The sequence below is a fragment of the Schistocerca gregaria genome, chromosome 2 (genome assembly GCF_023897955.1).
Source record: "Schistocerca gregaria isolate iqSchGreg1 chromosome 2, iqSchGreg1.2, whole genome shotgun sequence".
In the NCBI taxonomy this organism is placed as follows: domain Eukaryota; kingdom Metazoa; phylum Arthropoda; class Insecta; order Orthoptera; family Acrididae; genus Schistocerca; species Schistocerca gregaria.
This window is the reverse complement of record NC_064921.1, coordinates 692,898,557-692,919,675: the sequence shown is the minus strand read 5'-3', so window position 1 is coordinate 692,919,675 and position 21,119 is coordinate 692,898,557. Positions and strand designations below refer to the sequence as shown.

The 21,119-nt window shown below is 44.3% G+C and overlaps 1 protein-coding gene across 6 annotated transcripts in view; it reads right to left on the bottom strand.

The window, feature by feature from the left end:
- LOC126334777 (agrin-like) overlaps nt 1–21,119 on the bottom strand; it is an 884,963-nt gene that overhangs the window by 91,235 nt on the left and 772,609 nt on the right. For all 6 annotated transcript variants that reach the window (XM_049997373.1, XM_049997372.1, XM_049997377.1 and 3 more), the window contains one exon: nt 14,954–15,232. In XM_049997373.1, coding sequence (XP_049853330.1) covers nt 14,954–15,232 — 279 coding nt within the window. The remainder of the gene's footprint in view (nt 1–14,953; nt 15,233–21,119) is intronic.

Below are 21,119 nucleotides of genomic sequence, written 5' to 3'. Positions count from 1 at the left end.
GACCGCACCGCCACTTCCCAGCAAATTAGGGACACTGTTGCTCCTGGGGTATCGGCGAGGACCATTCGCAACCGTCTCCATGAAGCTGGGCTACGATCCCGCACACCGTTAGGCCATCTTCCGCTCACGCCCCAACATCGAGCAGCCCGCCTCCAGTGGTGTCGCGACAGGCGTGAATGGAGGGACAAATGGACACGTGTCGTCTTCAGCGATGAGAGTTGCTTCTGCCTTGGTGCCAATGATGGTCGTATGCGTGTTTGGCGCCGTGCAGGTGAGCGCCACAATCAGGACTGCTTACGACCGAGGCACACAGGCCAACACCCGGCATCATGGTGTGGGGAGCGATCTCCTACACTGGCCGTACACCTCTGGTGATCGTCGAGGGGACACTGAATAGTGCACGGTACATCCAAAACGTCATCTAACCCATCGTTCTACCATTCCTAGACCGGCAAGGGAACTTGCTGTTCCAACAGGACAATGCACGTCCGCATGCATCCCGTGCCACCCAACGTGCTCTAGAAGCTGTACGTTAACTACCCTGGCCAGCAAGATCACCGGATCTGTCCCCCATTGAGCATGTTTGGGACTGGATGAAGCGTCGTCTCACGCGGTCTGCACGTCCAGCACGAACTCTGGTCCAACTGAGGCGCCAGGTGGAAATGGCATGGCAAGCCGTTCCACAGGACTACATCCAGCATCTCTACGATCGTCTCCATGGGAGAATAGCAGCCTGCATTACTGCGAAAGGTGGATATACACTGTACTAGTGCCAACATTGTGCATGCTCTGTTGCCTGTGTCTATGTGCCTGTGGTTCTGTCAGTGTGATCATGTGATGTATCTGACCCCAGGAATGTGTCAATAAAGTTTCCCCTTCCTGGGACAATGAATTCACGGTGTTCTTATTTCAATTTCCAGGAGTGTATATACTAATGAGTTGAGGTAATTTAGCAGTACATAGGCCTTCTAAAGTTAGGACAAAGATTGATTGAGATAGGAAAAAAATATGGCTCAGTGGATATTAAAAGCCATATTATGGTGGTAAGCAATGTAGTGCAAAGAAAGTTTTAGTGTGAAAGAAAAGCTTCTTGTTTCGGATATGTAGTTTTCAAATCAACATAAAATTAATAAAGAACTTTGTTTTTCGTAAAATGCATTTGGAAAATATAGAATGAGCTGTTTTTCAGCGAACCCGAAGTACACATCCTGGAAAAAGGAATTTAAATTCGTTAACTGCGGTAATATTTGGCCGAAACAAAGTTACACAATCTAGACTTCCAAAGCCTTACTTTAATTTTCGTCGCAGTATAATGCACATCTTCGGGTTTTTAGGTGCAAACGTTCTCGACCTTCGGAGATTGTTCTCCTTATTACAGTAAACATGTGTTAAAGATGACCTGACGATGGTTCGAACTGAGATTCACCAGTAGCAGTCACAAGATGGTGAGGTTGCAGAGAAAACAGTTCATATCGAAATAAATAAACGAGCCCGAAGGACGCCAAAAGAAAAAAATGGACACATAAAATCTATCACTTTCTGGCCCCCAAACTTAACAATCATACACAACCGTTCGCTCGACGAAATATCTATACTCAAAGATTGGAAAGTTGCAGGGGTCACACTAATATTCAAGAAATGTAGTAGGAGTAATCCAGTTAATTACAGGCCAATATCATTAACGTCGATATGCAGCAGGATTTTGAAACATATATGGTGTTCGAGTATTGTGAATTACCTCGAAGAAAACGGTCTATTGACACACAGTCAACTTGGATTTAGAAAACATCGTTCTTGTGAAACACAACTAGCTCTTTACTCGCATGAAGTGCTGAGTGCTATTGACAAGGAATTTCAATTTATTTCGTATTTCTGGATTTTACGAAGGCTTTTGTCACTGTACCACACAAGCGGCTTGTAGTGAAATTGCGTGCTTATGGAATGTCGTCGCAGTTACGTTACAGGATTCGTGATTTCCGGTCAGAGAGGTCACAGTTCGTAGTAACTGACGGAAAAGTCATTGGATAAAACAGAAGTGATTTTTGGCGTTTTCCAAGACAGTGTTGTAGGTCCTTCACTGTTCCTTATCTATATAAACGATTGGGAGACTATCTGAGCAGCCGTGCCGGCCGCTGTGGCCGAGCGATTGTAGGCGCTTCAGTCTGGAACCGCGCACCGCTATGGTCGCAAGTTCGAATCCTGCCTCGGTCATGGATGTGTGTGAAGTCCTTAGGTTAGTTAGGTTTAAGTAGTTCTAAGTTCTAGGGGACTGATGACCTCAGATATTAAGTCCCATAGTGCTCAGAGCCATTTGTACCATTTTTGAGCAGCCGTCTTAGGTTGTTTGCAGATCACGCTGACATTTACAGACTAATAAAGTCATCAGAAGATCAAAATAAATTGCAAAACAATTTAGAAAAGACATCTGTGTGGTGCGAAAATTGGCAACTGACCCTAAATAACGAAAAGCGTGAGATGATCCACATGAGTGCTAAAAGGAATCCGTCAAACTACGGTTACATAATTAATCAGTAAAATCTAAAGGCCATAATCTCGACTAAATACCTAGGTAAGCCTATTACAATTACGAACAACTTAAATGTGGGCAACGCTAACCAAAGATTGCGTTTTATTGGGAGGACACTTAGAAAATGTAGCAGATCTACTAAGGAGACTGCTTACACAACACTTGTCCGTCCTTTTTTTTAGAATAGTGCTGTGCGGTGTGGGATCCTTACCAGACAGGATTGACGGAATACATTCAAAAAGTTCAAAGAAGGGCAACACGCTTTTTATTATCACGAAATAGGGGAGAGAGTGTCACTGAAGTGATACAGGATTTGGGGTGGACATCATTAAACAAAGGCGTTTTTTGTTGAGGCGGAATCTTCTCACGATATTTAAATCACTAATTTTCTCCTCCGAATGGGAAAATATTTTGTTGACACTAACTTACACAGGTAGGAACGATCACCACAATAAAATAAGGGAAATCAGAGCTCGTACGGAAAGATATAGGTGTTCGTTCTTTTCGCGTGCTATACGAGATTGGAACAATTGAGAATTGTGAAGGTGATTCAATGGACGCTCTGCCAGGCACTTAAATATGTTTTGCATCCAGAGGATCCATGTAGAAGCAGATGTAAAATGTCCCGAAATATATTTCATTGAGCCTCATTTTGTGATAGTCGGGTAAAAAGCGACTTTTTATCGAGTTCCGAACCCTACTCGTAACACTACAATGAAAGCGTACAGAATAAACTGCTATGCAGCGTAGTACCGCTGGAAGACGGACAGGCAAACAAGACTCCTGTAACCTGCTTTTGTTGGAAATAACTTGGCTTGAAGCCTGCCTGTTCTGCTTACAATGTACGGTGGCTTGCGGGCCTGGCTAAAAGGCAAGCGTGGGCATGTTAACAGTGGAGTGTGTACACCTCTGCTATCTACGTATCAGCGACTGTCTGACTGCACACATTTCATCTACCTATCTATGTGAGGTTTTACCTTCGTTAAATTCTGTTTTATTATTATTATTTCCTAAAATAAAACTTATACACAAAATATAAAAATTATATTAAAATATGCTTAAATATATTGTGTTACATAAATAAAAGTTATGCATTATTATTTATTATCTACTTTTTCTGTCAACTTCTCCTGGTGTGATCACATTTAAGGGGGTTTGGTACTTTTTTTGTCAACAAAATAATTCCTATTTTCACTATTTTTTAAAAATCTGTGATGTTCAGAACTCATATTTCCATAAACCCAATATTTGTATTATAATAAGAACTTTTTAAATTTTTGAATTTGAAAACCATAAGCAGTTATTACATTCCTTTATTGAATGTCCGATTCACTCCCTGGCTCGCTAGCGAGCTACGATCCCCCTCGAAAATGTCCCCCGAAGATGGGGACGAAACGTGGGGTTTTAAAGCGAAAACCCTGCGACCACGGCATAATAGCCTGGAATATTTTATTAATTATGACAATTCCGGCCGTAAAGGTTTACGTTTTACAGTGTTACATTGTTTCATGTGGAAGTTTGTGAACGAGCCACTGCGAAAAAATTAGCAATCTATGTACTTGTTGAAGCACTGGATTCTCAGTTTGAAAGTGTCATCCAGGCTGAGCATATGTACCTGTCTTCCAGGACCAGCGTACTCTCTGTGAACCGTCAGTTGAAATCGAGCAGTTTTGTGTTATATGTTCAAATGAACGCAAACTTCAGTACTGAGACAGAACACGATAGGCAAAGTTGCGGAGTCGAGCCCTTGTCCTTCAGATTGTATTCACCTGTCCGCAAGTTTGAACGAGGATGATGTTTACTGCGCTGTCCTTTGAAACGTATCGTGTCACGTTTGAGAACTGTGTAAGCACATGTAGAGTGAAAAAATTTTCAGGAAGATATATGACTGTGATGTTGTATGCCAGAAAGCACCAGAATTCACAAAAAAAAAAAGAAAAAATAGCTCTGAGCACTATGGGACTTAACTTCTGTGGTGAGCAGTCCCCTAGAACTTAGAACTACTTAAACCTAACTAGCCTAAGGGCACCAGACACATCCATGCCCGAGGCAGGATTCGAGACTGAAGCGCCTAGAACCGCTCGGCTACTACGGCCGGCCAGAATTCACAGATTAGCCATTCTCTCACGCTGGTTTCATAACGATGCTCCATCGATTACCCACTGGTGCCCTGAAGATGAAGCTCTGCTTTTAAATGTTCATTAGCGAATAAATAGTCTATTGAAAAGACAACAGACGGATTTTTTATTTACTTTCTTCAGGAACTCTTTTACTGTAAAATGTGCTTTAAACGTAAGACACAAACTGGAAAGATACCAAATGGATTCCAATAAATACACTCCTGGAAATGGAAAAAAGAACACATTGACACCGGTGTGTCAGACCCACCATACTTGCTCCGGACACTGCGAGAGGGCTGTACAAGCAATGATCACACGCATGGCACAGCGGACACACCAGGAACCGCGGTGTTGGCCGTCGAATGACGCTAGCTGCGCAGCATTTGTGCACCGCCGCCGTCAGTGTCAGCCAGTTTGCCGTGGCATACGGAGCTCCATCCCAGTCTTTAACACTGGTAGCATGCCGCGACAGCGTGGACGTGAACGGTATGTGCAGTTGACGGACTTTGAGCGAGGGCGTATAGTGGGCATGCGGGAGGCCGGGTGGACGTACCGGCGAATTGCTCAACACGTGGGGCGTGAGGTCTCCACAGTACATCGGTGTTGTCGCCAGTGGTCGGCGGAAGGTGCACGTGCCCGTCGACCTGGGACCGGACCGCAGCGACGCACGGATGCACGCCAAGACCGTAGGATCCTACGCAGTGCCGTAGGGGACCGCACCGCCACTTCCCAGAAAATTAGGGACGCAACAGGGACACTGTTGCTCCTGGGGTATCGGCGAGGACCATTCTCAACCATCTCCATGAAGCTGGGCTACGGTCCCGCACACCGTTAGGCCGTCTTCCGTTCACGCCCCAACATCGCGCAGCCCGCCTCCAGTGATGTTGCGACAGGCGTGAATGGAGGGACGAATGGAGACGTGTCGTCTTCAGCGATGAGAGTCGCTTCTGCCTTGGTGCCAATGATGGTCGTATGCGTGTTTGGCGCCGTGCAGGTGAGCGCCACAATCAGGACTGCATACGACCGAGGCACACAGAGCCAACACCCGGCATCATGGTGTGGGGAGCGATCTCCTACACTGGCCGTACACCTCTGGTGATCGTCGAGGGGACACTGAATAGTGCACGGTACATCCAAACCGTCATCGAACTCATCGTTCTACCATTCCTAGACCGGCAAGGGAACTTGCTGTTCCAACAGGACAATGCACGCCCGCATGTATCCCGTGCCACCCAACGTGCTCTAGAACGTGTAAGTCAACTACCCTGGCCAGCAAGATCTCCGGATCTGTCCCCCATTGAGCATGTTTGGGACTGGATGAAGCGTCGCCTCACGCGGTCTGCACGTCCAGCACGAACGCTGGTCCAACTGAGGCGCCAGGTGGAAATGGCATGGCAAGCCGTTCCACAGGACTACATCCAGCATCTCTACGATCGTCTCCATGGGAGAATAGCAGCCTGCATTGCTGTGAAAGGTGGATATACACTGTACTAGTGCCGACATTGTGCATACTCTGTTGCCTGTGTCTATGTGCCTGTGGTTCTGTCAGTGTGATCATGTGATGTATCTGACCCCAGGAATGTGTCAATAAAGTTTCCCCTTCCTGGGACAATGAATTCACGGTGTTCTTATTTCAATTTCCAGGAGTGTACGTTATTCATTCCACTTAGTTTTACGATGCTTTCTCTTATGTGCTCTGTTCATAGTTTAAATGTCAAGTATTTCTGTATTCCGTATTGCTTCTAAAGTAACGCGTTTATGTCAACATTACTAGCTTCTCACCGTCCGCCTTCGCTGCCATCTACAGACTCTCCCCCACTTAAACACTGTTTTTTCACAAGTCTCACCGGTATGTCCTTATACCTCAACGGCGCTCCTCCTAATTTCATGTTATGCAACATGTTACTTTCTAACATTGTGGAAGAATTGCTTCTAAATATTACTTTACTGCGATTTCTTGTTTTAACGATGTTGTTGATCCTGAACCATCACATTCAACATGCTGGACAGGAAATAAATTTTTAAAAAATCCTGTTCTTTTCAAACAACAATATTGTACCCTTCAAAGTAGTTTCTTTTGGCAGCTTAACACTCTTGGGCTCGTAGTTCCCAGTCTTGGAAGTAACGCTGAAGGGCTTCAACTGTTCAGACTTTTAACATGTTGGTCACAATCTTTCGAATAATCTCCAGCATCACAAAGTGACGTCCTTTTTAAGGAGGTTGGTCGTCAAACGTGCCGACTTGGAGGAGGAGAGTCACCACAGGACATTTTAATTTCCACTGAACCTTGTGATAAACTGTTGAATTCACCTCTCTTTTTGTCAGTTTAATTTCGGATAAACTCACTCAATGTATAATGGTTTTCTCGAACAGGAACCTGTATTTTCATTGGAAGAAAGTTGGTTCTTACGTAACTTAACGTAATACTTTCACCTACAACATAAAATTGCTTGAAATTATCCGTCTCTTTCGTACAGCTTGTCACTTAAAGCTTTTTCTACATTGGTTCCCTATTTAGAAATTATCATTTATTTTAAGTCGGCACCATCTCTTATTTCCCGCTACACGCTAGGTTTTGTAAAGGGTAGCTACCATACACTAATTCCAAGAAGCCTGAGTCGAGAGTAATGCTCTACTTACTTTTTCACACTTTCTTTGAAAAGCACTGTGAAGCTATTGAGGTATCACTGGTCATACACAAGGTTACAGGTGACCAGTTTCATCTAAAATACGACGTTTTGATTAATATTAATTAACTGAAACACGATACAAATGCATCGATAACTTGTGAAACACTTTAGCTTGGCAAACTCTAGAGTCAAGGTTTTTGTCGAGGCGTGTCTGTAGTGATTTTCGTTATTGTATATTTTGGAACCTTTATGCCAACGTGGATCAATCACTCTATTGTAAACGCGATTTCGATGAGAATAGCACCACAATCTGTGTGAAAGTTCGCGATTCTATTTTTATCCACTGATTCTTACTGAGAATTGGCCTTCATCGTCATTTCAAATTGTACAAATAATCATTTCACCCAAAAGACATTGTGCCAAAAAAGGAAGGAAGATGAGAGCTTATCGTCCCATCGACAGCGAGATCATTAGAGACGGAGGCAATCTCGATTATGAAAGGAAGAAGTGAGGGAAGTGGGCCGTGCCCTTTCCAAAGGAACCTGGAGCGATTTAGGGAAATCACGGAAAACCTAAATCTACACCGCCGGACTCGGGTTCGAACCGTCGTCCTCTCGAATACTAGTCCAGTGTGCTAATCACTACGACACCTCACTTAGTTCTGGCGCAGGACTTGATTGAAGGCATAACAAAGCCACAATGTACCATAATAAAAATAACTGCCCCAGCTGAGGATAGCACGCCTCGACAAAAACCTTGACTCTTGAGTTTGCCAAGCCAAAGTGTTTCACAAGTTATCGATGCATTTGTATCGTGTTTCAGTTAATTAATATTAATCAAAAATAAATGCTTTCACGATAGCATGTCTTAGATGCTGGTAAATCATATGGGATGCATGGTCGTCGTGAATGGAACATACAACCCGAAAATTTATCAGCAGGTAAGTCTCTCAGTGGGCTTCCGCAGTTGTTACTGGAGTCATCGGGCAACAGGTGGTGATGTGGTGTGACAGCTTCAGACAGTGTATAAGGTACTGTACACTCAGAAGCTGATATTAGTCTTGTATCTCAACGGCGCTATATGCTAAGTTCATGTTATGCTACATGTTAGGCGCTTCAATCCGGATTACGGTCGCAGTTTCGAATCCGGCTTTGGGCATGGATGTGTGTGCTGTCCTTAGGTTAGTTAGGTTTAAGTAGTTCTAAATCTAGGGGACTGATGACCTCAGACGTAAAGTCCCATAGTGCTTAAAGCCATTAGAGCAACACGTTACTCTCTAAAATTGTGGCCGAATTGTTTCTAAATATTAGTACCAGAATTATATTTTCACTTATGAGGATAGGGCTGCAAATATTTCAAGATTAGTGCGTTACGTATTGTTATGCGTAATGGTTTACTGACGAAGTCGCTCATCTTTGTGTTCTAATATGTGGTTTATGAGAAGTTCCATTAAACATATTGAAGGAAACACTGTTTAGGCAATATTGCACAGTGAGCTTTACGTGAGAATGAGAGTGTTGCAGTTTTTTCCATTAATAATGATGGTTACAGGAATAATGTTTTTTTGGATCCGATTGATAGATGTGTGCTATATTTGTACTGTCATTTCTTAATCAGTGTAATTACTGACAGCCAGATAATTTATAGGTTGCTGAACTCAATTTTATTTAGATGTGGCAACTTGCTTGATCAGCTCGTGACGCATTCAGTTACGTGGTATATAACTATGACACCATTTAGGTCTACTGTACAGGGTGTTCTGAAACTACTCACTCAAAATAACACAGAAAGTAGAGAACACCAACACACAGTACAGTCAGTGATTTTCATACAGAGCGGTACGTGGCGTTACCAACATAAAAACCTAAGCAACATCCTTACAGTTTCCTCATGGATCCTTTTATTCTGTCGAGGAGTTCCTTGTAAAATTAAGCTGACTTGTTGTATTGTTGATTGCTTTTACTTAAACTTATGGTCTGCCTTTTTTCGGGTTCATAAACATTTATTTTTATTTGTTATTACTTTCATGTTGTAATTTCGTGTACTGAGACGTTCCATGACCTTGGAGATTTGCTCCTGCGGAACTTTACGCGAAGATGAAATAAATAAAATAAGAAGACCTTCTGGTTGAAAGTTTACACAGTTAGTATCTTTCTGTAGTGCTAGTCTGCGACTAATCTCCGGCGAACAGCAACAAGACCTTTCCACAATACAGCCATTATTCGATTCTGAATGTTAGTTTCCATTTAAGACTACATTGTACCAATCAATTGCATCAGCATTTCTGCCTTATAAAACATGAAATTTCCTTGTATCTACGTTTGAGAAATTCAGTTTCATTTTTCCAAGAATGTGATGTAGATATTTTGGTGAGTTCTGCCTGTCTTTCTGCGATGTACATTTCATGTATTTTATCAGTGTTTTTCACTGATTACTCGCTTCTTCCGTTTGTATGAAGTTCGTTTTTTTATGATTGTACCAATGTTTTGTTACGATCCTGTACACCTCTCGCAAACTCGATCCTCCTCACCCACTTGTCTCGTCCATCCTCTCCCGATCCCACCCGCTGCTGCGCCTGTATTCCCATGTCCTACCCGGTCTTCATCTTTCCACCCTCCTAACCCTCTCCGAAGGTGGCTTCCGCCAGCTCCCCCTTCCTGATGATGTCCTGCTCCCCTCCATATACCCCTCCTACCAACTTTGATCCTCCTTCCCGTGTCTGTTCCTTTGGGCACCCTCCCTCCCTCCTCCCTTTCTCCCCACTCCTCCCCTGAGCTTCCCCTCCCCTGTCCCTCTCCTCCTCCACCCATCTGCTCAGCCATTGGCGTCTTTGTACTCCTCTCTCCACCCCCCCCCCCCCGCCCTTCTTCCCCTCTTGGCAGGTCCCCGGACTCTCACACACTATGTGGACTTTCGCGCGCTGGAGATCATCGTCATCAGTGTCTCGTGTGTGCCGTCGTGTTTAGTGTTCAGTGTTCACCGTCACACTCCATCATTCACCTGTGCCATCGCCGTCTTCAGTGTTTGTGCGTCGTGTCAACAGTTTCAAGTCTGGATTATCGTCGAGTGTGAACGGCTCTGTGTTTGTCTTTCAGTGTCAACTGTTTTCTTGCCCACCGTTCTGTAACCTATGTGTAATCTTTCTGTTTTTTCTCATTGTGTATCCTATGGCTGAAGAGCAGCATAGAAAGCTGCTGACAGCCTGCCTGTTGTACAGGCTTTAAAATAACAATAAAGAAAAAATGTATTGTTACATCCCCCATGCAGATCCTTTACAACCTGATTCCTTTCCCCCATCTGCTCCTATTCCTCGAACATAACCGCATACTCTACACCTCCCACCTCCTTGATCCCCCTCATCCCCTGTTGCTCTCTCACCCCCACCCTCTGCAACGCTTTCACTTTTGTCCCCCTCCTTCCCCCCCCCCCCCCCCCCCCCACTGCCCTCCATCTCTACACATTTCATCTCCTATCCCAAGGTGGCTTCCGTCAATTCCCCCTCGCGGATGATGCCCTCGCTCCCTTTGTTTATCCCTCCTATCAACTCTGATCATCACCCCCCCTCCTTTCACATGTCCTTTCCCTTGGATCCCTCTTCCCCTCCCTCCCTCCATCCAGTTTTTTCCTTGCTACCTCCCACTCTCTCTCTCTCTCTCTCTCTCTCTCTCTCTCTCTCTCTCTCTCTATGCCTCCCTTCTCTCCACCAAGTTCTTTTGTGTTTTCCTTCCTCTGCCTTTCCCCATTCCCTCTCGCATCTGCCCTGCTCCCCCCTTCTGAGTCCTCTTCCTTCATCGTCCCCCCCCCTCCCCCGCCTTCTTTCGCTTTTCCTCTCGTCCCCCCCCTTTTTCTACCCCCTCATCTGTCCATGTCCCCTCTCCCATCTGCCCTTGCCTGTGGTGTGTCATCTTCGTGCTGACTTTTTAGTGCAGTATTCCCAGTGTTTGTTAAGTGTTGTGCATCTTTTCTGAAGTGTTGCGAACAGACATCATGCTGTCGCAAGGTGTGATTTTTTTTAATATCTCTTGCCAACAGAATCCAGACTGTCGCCGTGTTTTTTATATGTCTGTCTACTTTTTCCCTGTCTGTTTCCTGTGTATTTTATTATCATCGCCCACCATTAGTTTTATCTTTTAACTTTCCACAATTTTCCGCCGTTTTAGATTTTATGTCACCGTTTTATCGGCTGTTTTTATTGTTTCTTATCGTCTTATGTTTTAAAAATTCTGTAGGCTGAAGAGCGGCGTATGAAGCTGCTGCCAACCAATCCCCTTCTGGGGGAATCTAAATTCAATAAAGGAAATAAAAATATTGATACTGATGCTCTATCATGTATTTCTCTTTTAGAACCTTTGAGAACGGCGAAAGGCTGCAATGAGTAAGCCGGTGTACAATTATTAAATATTATTGTCAAGCCGTACAGAGTTAACAGAATTAGCCGAGCAGTCTAAGGCGCTGCAGTCCTGGACTGTGCAGCTGGTCCCGGGGGAGGTTCGAGTCCTCCCTCGGGAATGAGTGTGTCTGTTTGTCCTTAGGATAATTTAGGTTAAGTAGTGTGTAAGCGTAGGGACTGATGACCTTAGCAGTTAAGTCCGATAAGATTTCACACCCATTTTTTGAACACTGATCACAACGGTACTGAAGCGAGTCTGTATGTTTTTATTTTGTGCCGATAATAATAAACAAATACAAAGTAAAATATTTATTTGTTATTCAACGATTTTAAGTCACCTTAGAACTCCAACGCTGGACAAAGCTACTGCTAAAGAAAAATTGTAGCGACAGGCGTTGTGGATGAGAAAAGTTACTGAATAGGGGCTCAGATGTTATGGTTGCACATAGGTAGATCTCAAACACCCGCCGAGAGCGCTAACGCCCTGCTTCCCGGAGTCAGGTAGGCGCGCAGGCCCCGGATCGAACCCGCCCGACTGATTAACGACGACGGCCAGTGTGCCGGCCAGCGTGGAGGTGGTTTTAGGCGGTTTTCCACATCTTAGTAGGTGAATACCGGGCTGGTTCCGACATCCAGCCTCAGTAACACGACTCGCAGACCTTTGAAACACATTCACACTATTCTACGATTTACACCAGCCGCAGACAGCTAGGGTACACTAATTCCGTCCCGGGGGTATGGGCTGGTGGCAGGAGGGCATCTGGCCAGTCATTTGACTCAGAGAACAAGTGTTTCCACGGTTTGAGAGCACACTTTAGCGCAGATTGTTCAATGTCAGGCTCCACAATAGAGGACTCTAAGGTGTCCACATACTGACCGAACTATCTGTCGCTTGTGCCTTTGTCCCGCATTGTGCGCGGGGTTGGCGTGATTAAATCGGATTTGGCATGTTATGTGAAGGGGTGGCCAGATGCCCTGCCACCACCCTGTACCCCCTCCCCCTCCCCCCGGGACTGAATCAGAGTACTCCATCTGTCTGTGTCCAGTGTAAATAATGGAAAAGTGTAGGTGTGTGAAATGTCTGTGAATCGTGTAACTGTGGCGAGACGTGGGGACCAGCTCGCTATTCACCTAGGGGGATGTGGAAAACCCCTTAAAAACCACATCCAGGCTGGTCAGCACACCGGCCCTCGTCGTTAATTCGGCGGGCGTATTCGATCCGGGGCCGGCGCGCCTACCCGAGTCGAGGAAGCAGCGCATTAGCGCTCTCGGCTAATCTGGCGGTCTCATACAGACCGAACGACATCGACAATTACACTTAAAATGGGTATGGGTTCACTGCGAGTCGACGTCGGTCAACTGAAACGTATCGCCTGGTCGTATGAGTCACATTCCTTGTTCTGCACCACCGGCCTGAGCGCAGCTTACGATATCAGTTTTAAAAGTTCAGTAAGGGGTTAGCACTATGGGAACTTTCGGTTCCACTTGAAATACAAGTACGTACACAGTTTATAAGAGATTAACATTTTATTTGTATTAAACACAGTTATCAGACAGTAAAACACTTCTACCACCAACAAAACATATACCATCACACACCAGTATTAAAGAAGGTCGTAATACAAAGACCATTCTGTAAATCACAGACGAACTATGGTTTTAGCGTTTGTATTCGACCTCTGTCGATTCTGCTTATTGAGGACATCAAGAGGTACATCGATTAGTCACCAACTTGATTTCAGTATTTTGGTAGCTAATGTGCAGTATTTGTTAGTTCTCATGTTTATACTTGCAAATTACAACCCTCCCTCACCCCCCCCCCCCCTTCCCAGTGCCATATCACATTAGGGCTTCCTCCAAAAAATGTAATTTTGGTGCATATATTTGCTGTGCTAAGCCGTCTGGAAATCTGGAACTACGATGTCGGTCTATGGTACTGGTGCTGAATAGGATTTCAGTGGAGAAAATAGAGCTTTATCTTTAGTATCAGTCAACTTTTCACTTAAGAAGTGATTAACACAATTGTAGGATTTGGGAGTTCACCCTGGCGACCCCGGACGCAATGCGGGATAAAGGCAGTAGCAAAAGACAGAAAGAAGAAAAAAATAGGCTTCGGAAAACATCGCTCTTGTGCAACGCAGGTAGCTCTTTATTCGCACGAAGTAATGGCCGCTATCGACAGGGGATCTCAAGTTGATTCCGTATTTCTAGATTTCCGGAAAGCTTTTGACACCGTTCCTCACAAGCGACTTCTAATCAATTGTTCCTGATCTATATAAATGACCTGGGTGACAATCTGAGCAGTTCTCTTAGACTGTTCGCAGATGATGCTGTAATTTACCATCTAGTAAGGTCATCCGAAGACCAGTATCAGCTGCAAAGCGATTTAGAAAAGATTGCTGTATGGTGTGTGAGGTGGCAGTTGACGCTAAATAACGAAAAGTGTGAGATGATCCACATGAGTTCCAAAAGAAATTCGTTGGAATTCGATTACTCGATAAATAGTACAATTCTCAAGGCTGTCAATTCAACTAAGTACCTGGGTGTTAAAATTACGAACAACTTCAGTTGGAAGGATCACATAGATAATATTGTCGGGAAGGCGAGCCAAAGGTTGCGTTTCATTGGCAGGACACTTAGAAGATGCAACAAGTCCACTAAAGAGACAGCTTACACTACACTCGTTCGTCCTCTGTTAGAATATTGCTGCGCGGTGTGGGATCCTTACCAGGTGGGATGGACGGAGGACATCGAAAGGGTGCAAAAAAGGGCAGCTCGTTTTGTATTATCGCGTTATAGGGGAGAGAGTGTGGCAGATATGATACACGAGTTGGGATGGAAGTCACTACAGCATAGACGTTTTTCGTCGCGGCGAGACCTCTTTACGAAATTTCAGTCACCAACTTTCTCTTCCGAATGCGAAAATATTTTGTTGAGCCCAACCTACATAGGTAGGAATGATCATCAAAATAAAATAAGAGAAATGAGAGCTCGAACAGAAAGGTTTAGGTGTTCGTTTTTCCCGCTCGCTGTTCGGGAGTGGAATAGTAGAGAGATAGTATGATTGTGGTCCGATGAACCCTCTGCCAAGCACTTAAATGTGAATTGCAGAGTAGTCATGTAGATGTAGATGTAGATCTCAAACAGTAGCGGATATCCTAGCCAGTTTCATCTCACCCCGGACCCTGGTAGTGGTCAAGATAATGAGACGCTGTAGCGTTCGTCAAGTGGCTTAGGGCCGTGTGGTGGCGGGTGCGGGCGGGGGACGCGGACCGCAGACACACACCTTGGCAGAGTTCCATGGGCCGCAGGCGCAGCTCGCGGCGCGCCTGGCACGCCTCGGCGCGCAGCGCGCACGTCGAGGGGTAGACGCGCAGGTCGGAGGCGCAGAGCGGGCCGTCGCGCGGCGCCGCGGCGCAGTCGAAGCGGCAGGCGCACGCCGCGGGCCCGCCGCCCACAGGCTGCTCGCACGTCGCGCCCAGCTCGCACGTCGTCTCCTCGCACGTCGCCTCCGGGTACGGCCACTCGCCCTCCTCCGAAGGCGACACCGTGCCCCCGGTCGTAGCTGCACCACACATTCACACTAGCACATCCGCCACTTGCCCGGCGCTTACTCTAAACAGGATCTCATACTGAACACTTGGTTCAAATGGCTTTGAGCACTATGGGACTTAACTTCTAAGGTCATCAGTCCCCTAGACTTAGAACTAATTTAATCTAACCTAAGGACATCACACACATCCATGCCCGAGGCAGGATTCGAACCTGCGACCGTAGCGTCAGCACGGTTCCGGACAGAAGCGCCTACAACCGCTCGGCCACAAAGGGCCGGCTTATTTTTTTATACCCTTCAAAGAAGTTTATTTCGGCAGCTGTACACTCTTGGACTCGTCGTTCCCAGTCTTGGGAGCAGCGCTGTAAGGCTTCAACTGGTCGGGCCTTTAACATGTTGGTCACATTCTTTTGAATAATCTCCAGAATCACAAAATGACGTCCTTTTAAGGGGGTGGGGAGGACGTCAAACGGACCGATTTGGAGCAGGAGAGGCACCATAGAACATTTTAATTTCCACTGTCCGCCGCGCGGGATTAGCCGAGCGGTCTGGGACGCTGCGTCGTGGACTGTGGGCTAGTCCCGGCGGAGGTTCGAGTCCTCCCTCGGCCATGGGTGTTTGTGTTTGTCCTTAGGATAATTTAAGTTAGGTGGTGTGTAAGCTTAGGGACTGATGATATTAGTCCCATAAGATTTCACACACATTTGAACATTTTTTGAATTTCCACTGTCCATACTTTTACAAATAAACTCATAAAACTTTGTCAGCAAGACCAGGAAGGAAAATTTATGGTAAGAACTACAGGGTCAAACTACTGATGGCATCGGTCCCTAGGCTTACACACTACTTAACCCTCCGTTACTCGCGCGAATATTCGTGACATCGTCACTCGCGCGGATGACTGGTGTCATCCACAAAGCAACCGGTCTATTTGTACACTTTTAACGGTCTTTGTGACTGGTTTTATGATTTTTTATTAAATCTAAATATAATACATTTCATATTTCTAACGTTTGAAATAGTTTGACCATTCGAAGGACAATATCTTCAGCTGAATTACTGGCATTACATGGTCCCTCTTGTTGCTTACCGACGTACGGTTCTGAATTCAAAGTTTGTGGTCGAGCGGTTCTAGGCGCTTCAGTCCGGAACGGCTCTGTTGCTGCGGTCGCAGGTTCGAATCCTGCTTCGGGCATGGATGTGTGTGATGTCCTTAGGTTAGTTAGGTTTAATTAGTTCTAAGTCTAGGGGGCTGATGACCTCAGGTGTTAAGTCCCATAATGCTTAGAGCCCTTTGAACCATTTTTGTTGCTATAACTACACTTTTCTTCACAAAGAATAGAGATTCTTCGATGACTTTTGCACAGAATGCAAACCATACTTACACGTGTTTGAAACTAGAATTTATTTAATTTATGAAAAATGAATGAGCTGTTACATTTTAAACTTCATGTTTAGTAAAAACTCAAATTTTATAATTAATTATCCCAATTTTTACCACAGTTTTTAATAGATTTGGAAAATTCTAGAGTTTCATACACCTGTTAGTATAGTTCGCATGCTGCGCAAAATTTATAGAACAATCTCTCTTACTTATGAAGAAAAGCGTACCTATAGCAACAAATGCAGCCAATAGTAAGTAAAAATATCATGAAATTTCACAAGTAAAAAGGATTTATTTTGTTATTTTCTGAGCTGCCACTACTATGAGTGTTAATCCTGAATCCTTTCTAGTCACGCTGACAAAATCTTATGAATTTATTTGTAAAAATATAGACAGTGGAAGCTAAAATGTCCTGTGGCGCCTCCCCTGCTTCAAGTCGGTTCGTTTGACGTCCTACCCCCCGTAAAACGTTTTTAAATTTCGGTGTAAGAAAAAAGTCACAAGGACTCAGATCAGGTGATTAAGGGGGACTGTAATGCCTTTTAAGGTAAAAACCTCCGTGATGGTAATAGCTGTTGACATAGGGCGTTATCATGATGCAGCATCCTCTTCGCTGCAATGTCTGGTCTCACTCGATTCACCCTTTTCCTAAGCCTTTTAAGGACATCTTTGTAAAACACTTGGTTGACACTTTGTTGTGGAGAAAACTTCTTTATGCACGATAACCCTATTGTAAATAAACATATCAGCCTTGTTTTGATGGCTGATCTGCTGAGTCGTCTAGATGTATCATTGTGTCATTCCTCAGTTTTCCCGTTTGTCTCCGGACTCCGGATCATATTAGAAAATCCAGGATTCATCACCTATAATCACGCGACTGAACCATTCGTGATCACTGGCAGTCCTCTCAAGAAGGTCCAACGCATTCGTTTTTTCTATTGTCCTTCTGCTCTGTTGTGACGCCTTTCAGCACCACTCTGGCATAAAACTTTTGCATGTGCAAATCTTCGGTCAAAGCTTCTATTATGATTAAACTGTTTAATTTCAACATGTCACCCATCATCTTTAATGTTAAACGTCTGTGTGATCTCACAGGAGTTTTGAAGTTGGTCTGCCTGAGCGAGGTTGATCTTCAACGTGTTCTCTCTCTTCCAAATATAATTTGTGACAGCGAAAACTTGTGTCCTTGATAAGGAATATTACCCATAGCGTTGTTTCAACCTTTCAGAGGTCACACTCACGGATTCCCCAAGCTTAACATAAAACTTTATTGGACAACATTTGCACTAAATTCCTCTGCACCTTAGTTAGACAGAGCTGAAACTCAGACCAGACATCTGGAAGGGATGAACACACTGATATATGTAAGGAGAACAACACAGCGTTGTCAGATCGCTCACAGTGTTGTCAGTCATTTATTTTCTGACACACCTCTTGCATCTCGTACAGTATTTTGGAATTGCGAAATACAGGACAGTTCCTGTGGAAACCGAACGAATTTTCGCAGGGAACTGAAACAAATAAATGGCAAACGATTGAAAAATGGGGGGGGGGGGGGGGGGGATGTATATGAAACCAACATGCGGTACTTCGAAGAAATGAAATTGCTGATTGATCAGGAAATCTCAGATACCTACTTGTACGAGGTCTGTTAAAAACTTTCGGAACTTTATCCCCAATTTTTCTGGTCTTACCTTTTACTTCTAGTGCATGGCCTCCTTCGAAACACTCTCCTCCACAATTGATACACCGCTCCTAACGCCGTTTCCACTTCTGTATGCAGTCTTGGTAGGCTTCTTGCTGGATTGCTAGACTTGCAGTCTGCGAATTTGGATTTTTGTGCGATAGTCACGCACCAGCAGGGATGAAAGTGCGCGTGCGTTATCGTGAAGCAAGAGCCATGAATTGTCTACCCACGTTTCAGGCCGTTCCCTTCTCAGATTTTCTCGTAGGCGTCTCAAAACGTCCCGATAGTACCTTCGATTAATAGTTTGTTTCTGTGCCACGAATCCATAATGAATTAACCCTTCAAAGTCAAAGAAAGCATGGCTTTGGCATTTGACCTGACCTGACGAACCTGGGCCTCAAAACCATAACCGTAGACCCACGTCTCATTACCAGTTATGATTCTCATAAGGAACATCGCGTTCTCATTTGTGCGATCCAAAGGTTCTTCACAGATTGCGAGGCGAAGGTCTTTTTTAGTCTTGACTCATGAGCCTTGCGACGAACTTGGCATTGCATTCCAAATCGTTGTGTCAGCATTCCAAGACATGTTACATTCTTCTGCAAAGTCTCGGACTGTCAGTCTTGACATGCATAATTCCGTTGAGGTTCCTGACACGAGCATCGTCGGTAGACGGCGAAGGGCGTCCTGAACGAGGGTAATCGTTAACTTCCATACGGCCAGTTTTAAATTGTGTGTACAATTCGTAACACCGAGTAAGGCTTCAGCTCTCATCACCGCAGGCTTCTTGCATCATTTGTTGTGTCTCTGTAAAAGTTTTCTTGAGTTTAACCAAAAATTTAGTGCAGACGCGTTGCTCCTCTAACTCCGCCATCTCGAAATTCGCAAACTGTGGGACACAACGTTCTACTCAATGCAGCACTGAATAGTAACAAACAGACATACAAAAGTGAAACTTTCGGCGCTTACACATTAAACAGACGTATGCATGGATACCAACCATATTTCGCCTAAACGCACCATTGCGCGAAATTACGAACGTTCCGGAATTTTTTTAACAGAGCTCACACACAATGCAGAATCAACTGCAGATCATGGTATTTTGACAGTAAGCCCAAATGTTTATTTTACTAGTCGCAATTCTCAGAACTGGCAAGCAAGATCATGCCAGCTGTCCAATGATTGTCCTTCTTGCAACAGATGTCATAGCACAGACATAAGATCATATAAGCTATAAAGCAGCATAATTGTTTTAAATACTGACAAAGAGGTATAGGGGCTGGCCAGTACTTACCTCAGTTCAGTACAGCCGATAGAAACACAAAAAACAACCGAAAATTTAAGTTCCTAGCTTTCGGAATAAATGTTCCTTCATCAGGGAGGAGAGAGGGGAAAGAAAGGGAAGAAGGGAAAGTGGATTTAGTTACTCACAACCCAGGTTATGAAGCAACATGGAAAGGAAAACAGGGAGGGTAGCAAGGATGGAGGCATGGTTGTCAGAGGGAAGCCAAAGAATCTGTTACACCACACTCCTGGGGCTGGGAAATGTGGCCATAGTGGTCTGGCGGAACGAACTATCACAGGTGCAATGGATGGGTTCAGGCATTTACTTTTAAGAGGCACAAACAGATTTACTTTACCCTCGGTAACATCAAGAGAAAGACGTTATAATCCAGAACCCGCCTTAAACATCACGTTCCTTCATTACCAACTGGGCTGAGCCGGTTTATGTTGGGAAATGACATAGTGGAAGTCATGGTAAACAGAAATACAGTCGACAGTAAACTTACTTACATTAGAAAATTTTATTTTATTTGATGAATCGATAGCCATTTAAAGGAACAGGACTCTTACTTTACTTGTACTTGATTGAACTAGAGACGTTGAAAAATTTAGTGCTGGAATGTGATTCGAATTCGTATCTCCTCTTTCGAGGATCTGAATCACTCGGAACAGTATAGTTCAATCATTTTGCTCCTTTTCTCAAGACTGCCGTCTGCTCTAGGTCTCCTCCAAAGGTAAGTATATGGGTCCAAATCCTGATCCAGTACAAAATTATTCATAATTTCATTCCAAGCCTTATCACGTGCACACCGGCCTGTTAGTGAAAATTAACGTGCATTTTTAGTGTCTGTTCATGTGTTGCCAACAATCGCAATAGGTGTCGTTATTTCTGGTCTAACACGCACACATCTTACTATTGGTGAGTAAGCAACTAATACGTAAGCTATATTCGTGGATGCACGGTACACGAGCAGTTCGATTGCTTAGGCACAAAAGTTTGTATCCTTATTTTAGAGTCAAGCACCTAGCAGCTGGTAAGAAAAACCGATACGTAACATTTGATTTTACTTGGTTAACAATCCGATTACGTGTTGGGTTCGTATCTCCGTCACAGAACTTCACATCTTGCACTTCATCTTCAAGTGCATGCACACTTTGTTACTTCAGAATAGAGGTATATCAGACATCTTTCGTGGTTAGTTAACAGGACCGAAAGGGGCTTGATAGAAGTCCTGGTTTATTGCAAAAACTGTCGTCTTTTATTTTCAAGTTTGGATTTGGTTACTGGTATTGGCAAAATCTGCGGTAATTCATGACTCTTCATGGCTAGTCATCAATATGATATGATTAGATTAGATTACATTAGATTAATTATGGTTTCATAGATCATGAATACGATATTTTGTAATGATGTGGAACATGTCATTTTAATGGAAGATTTCTTTACGTTCATTGATTCAATTTCTTTACAATTTTTTACTCTCTCTTTCTTATTTTTTTTGATTTTTCTCTCTCTGTCTGTCTGTCTGTCTCTCTCTCTCTCT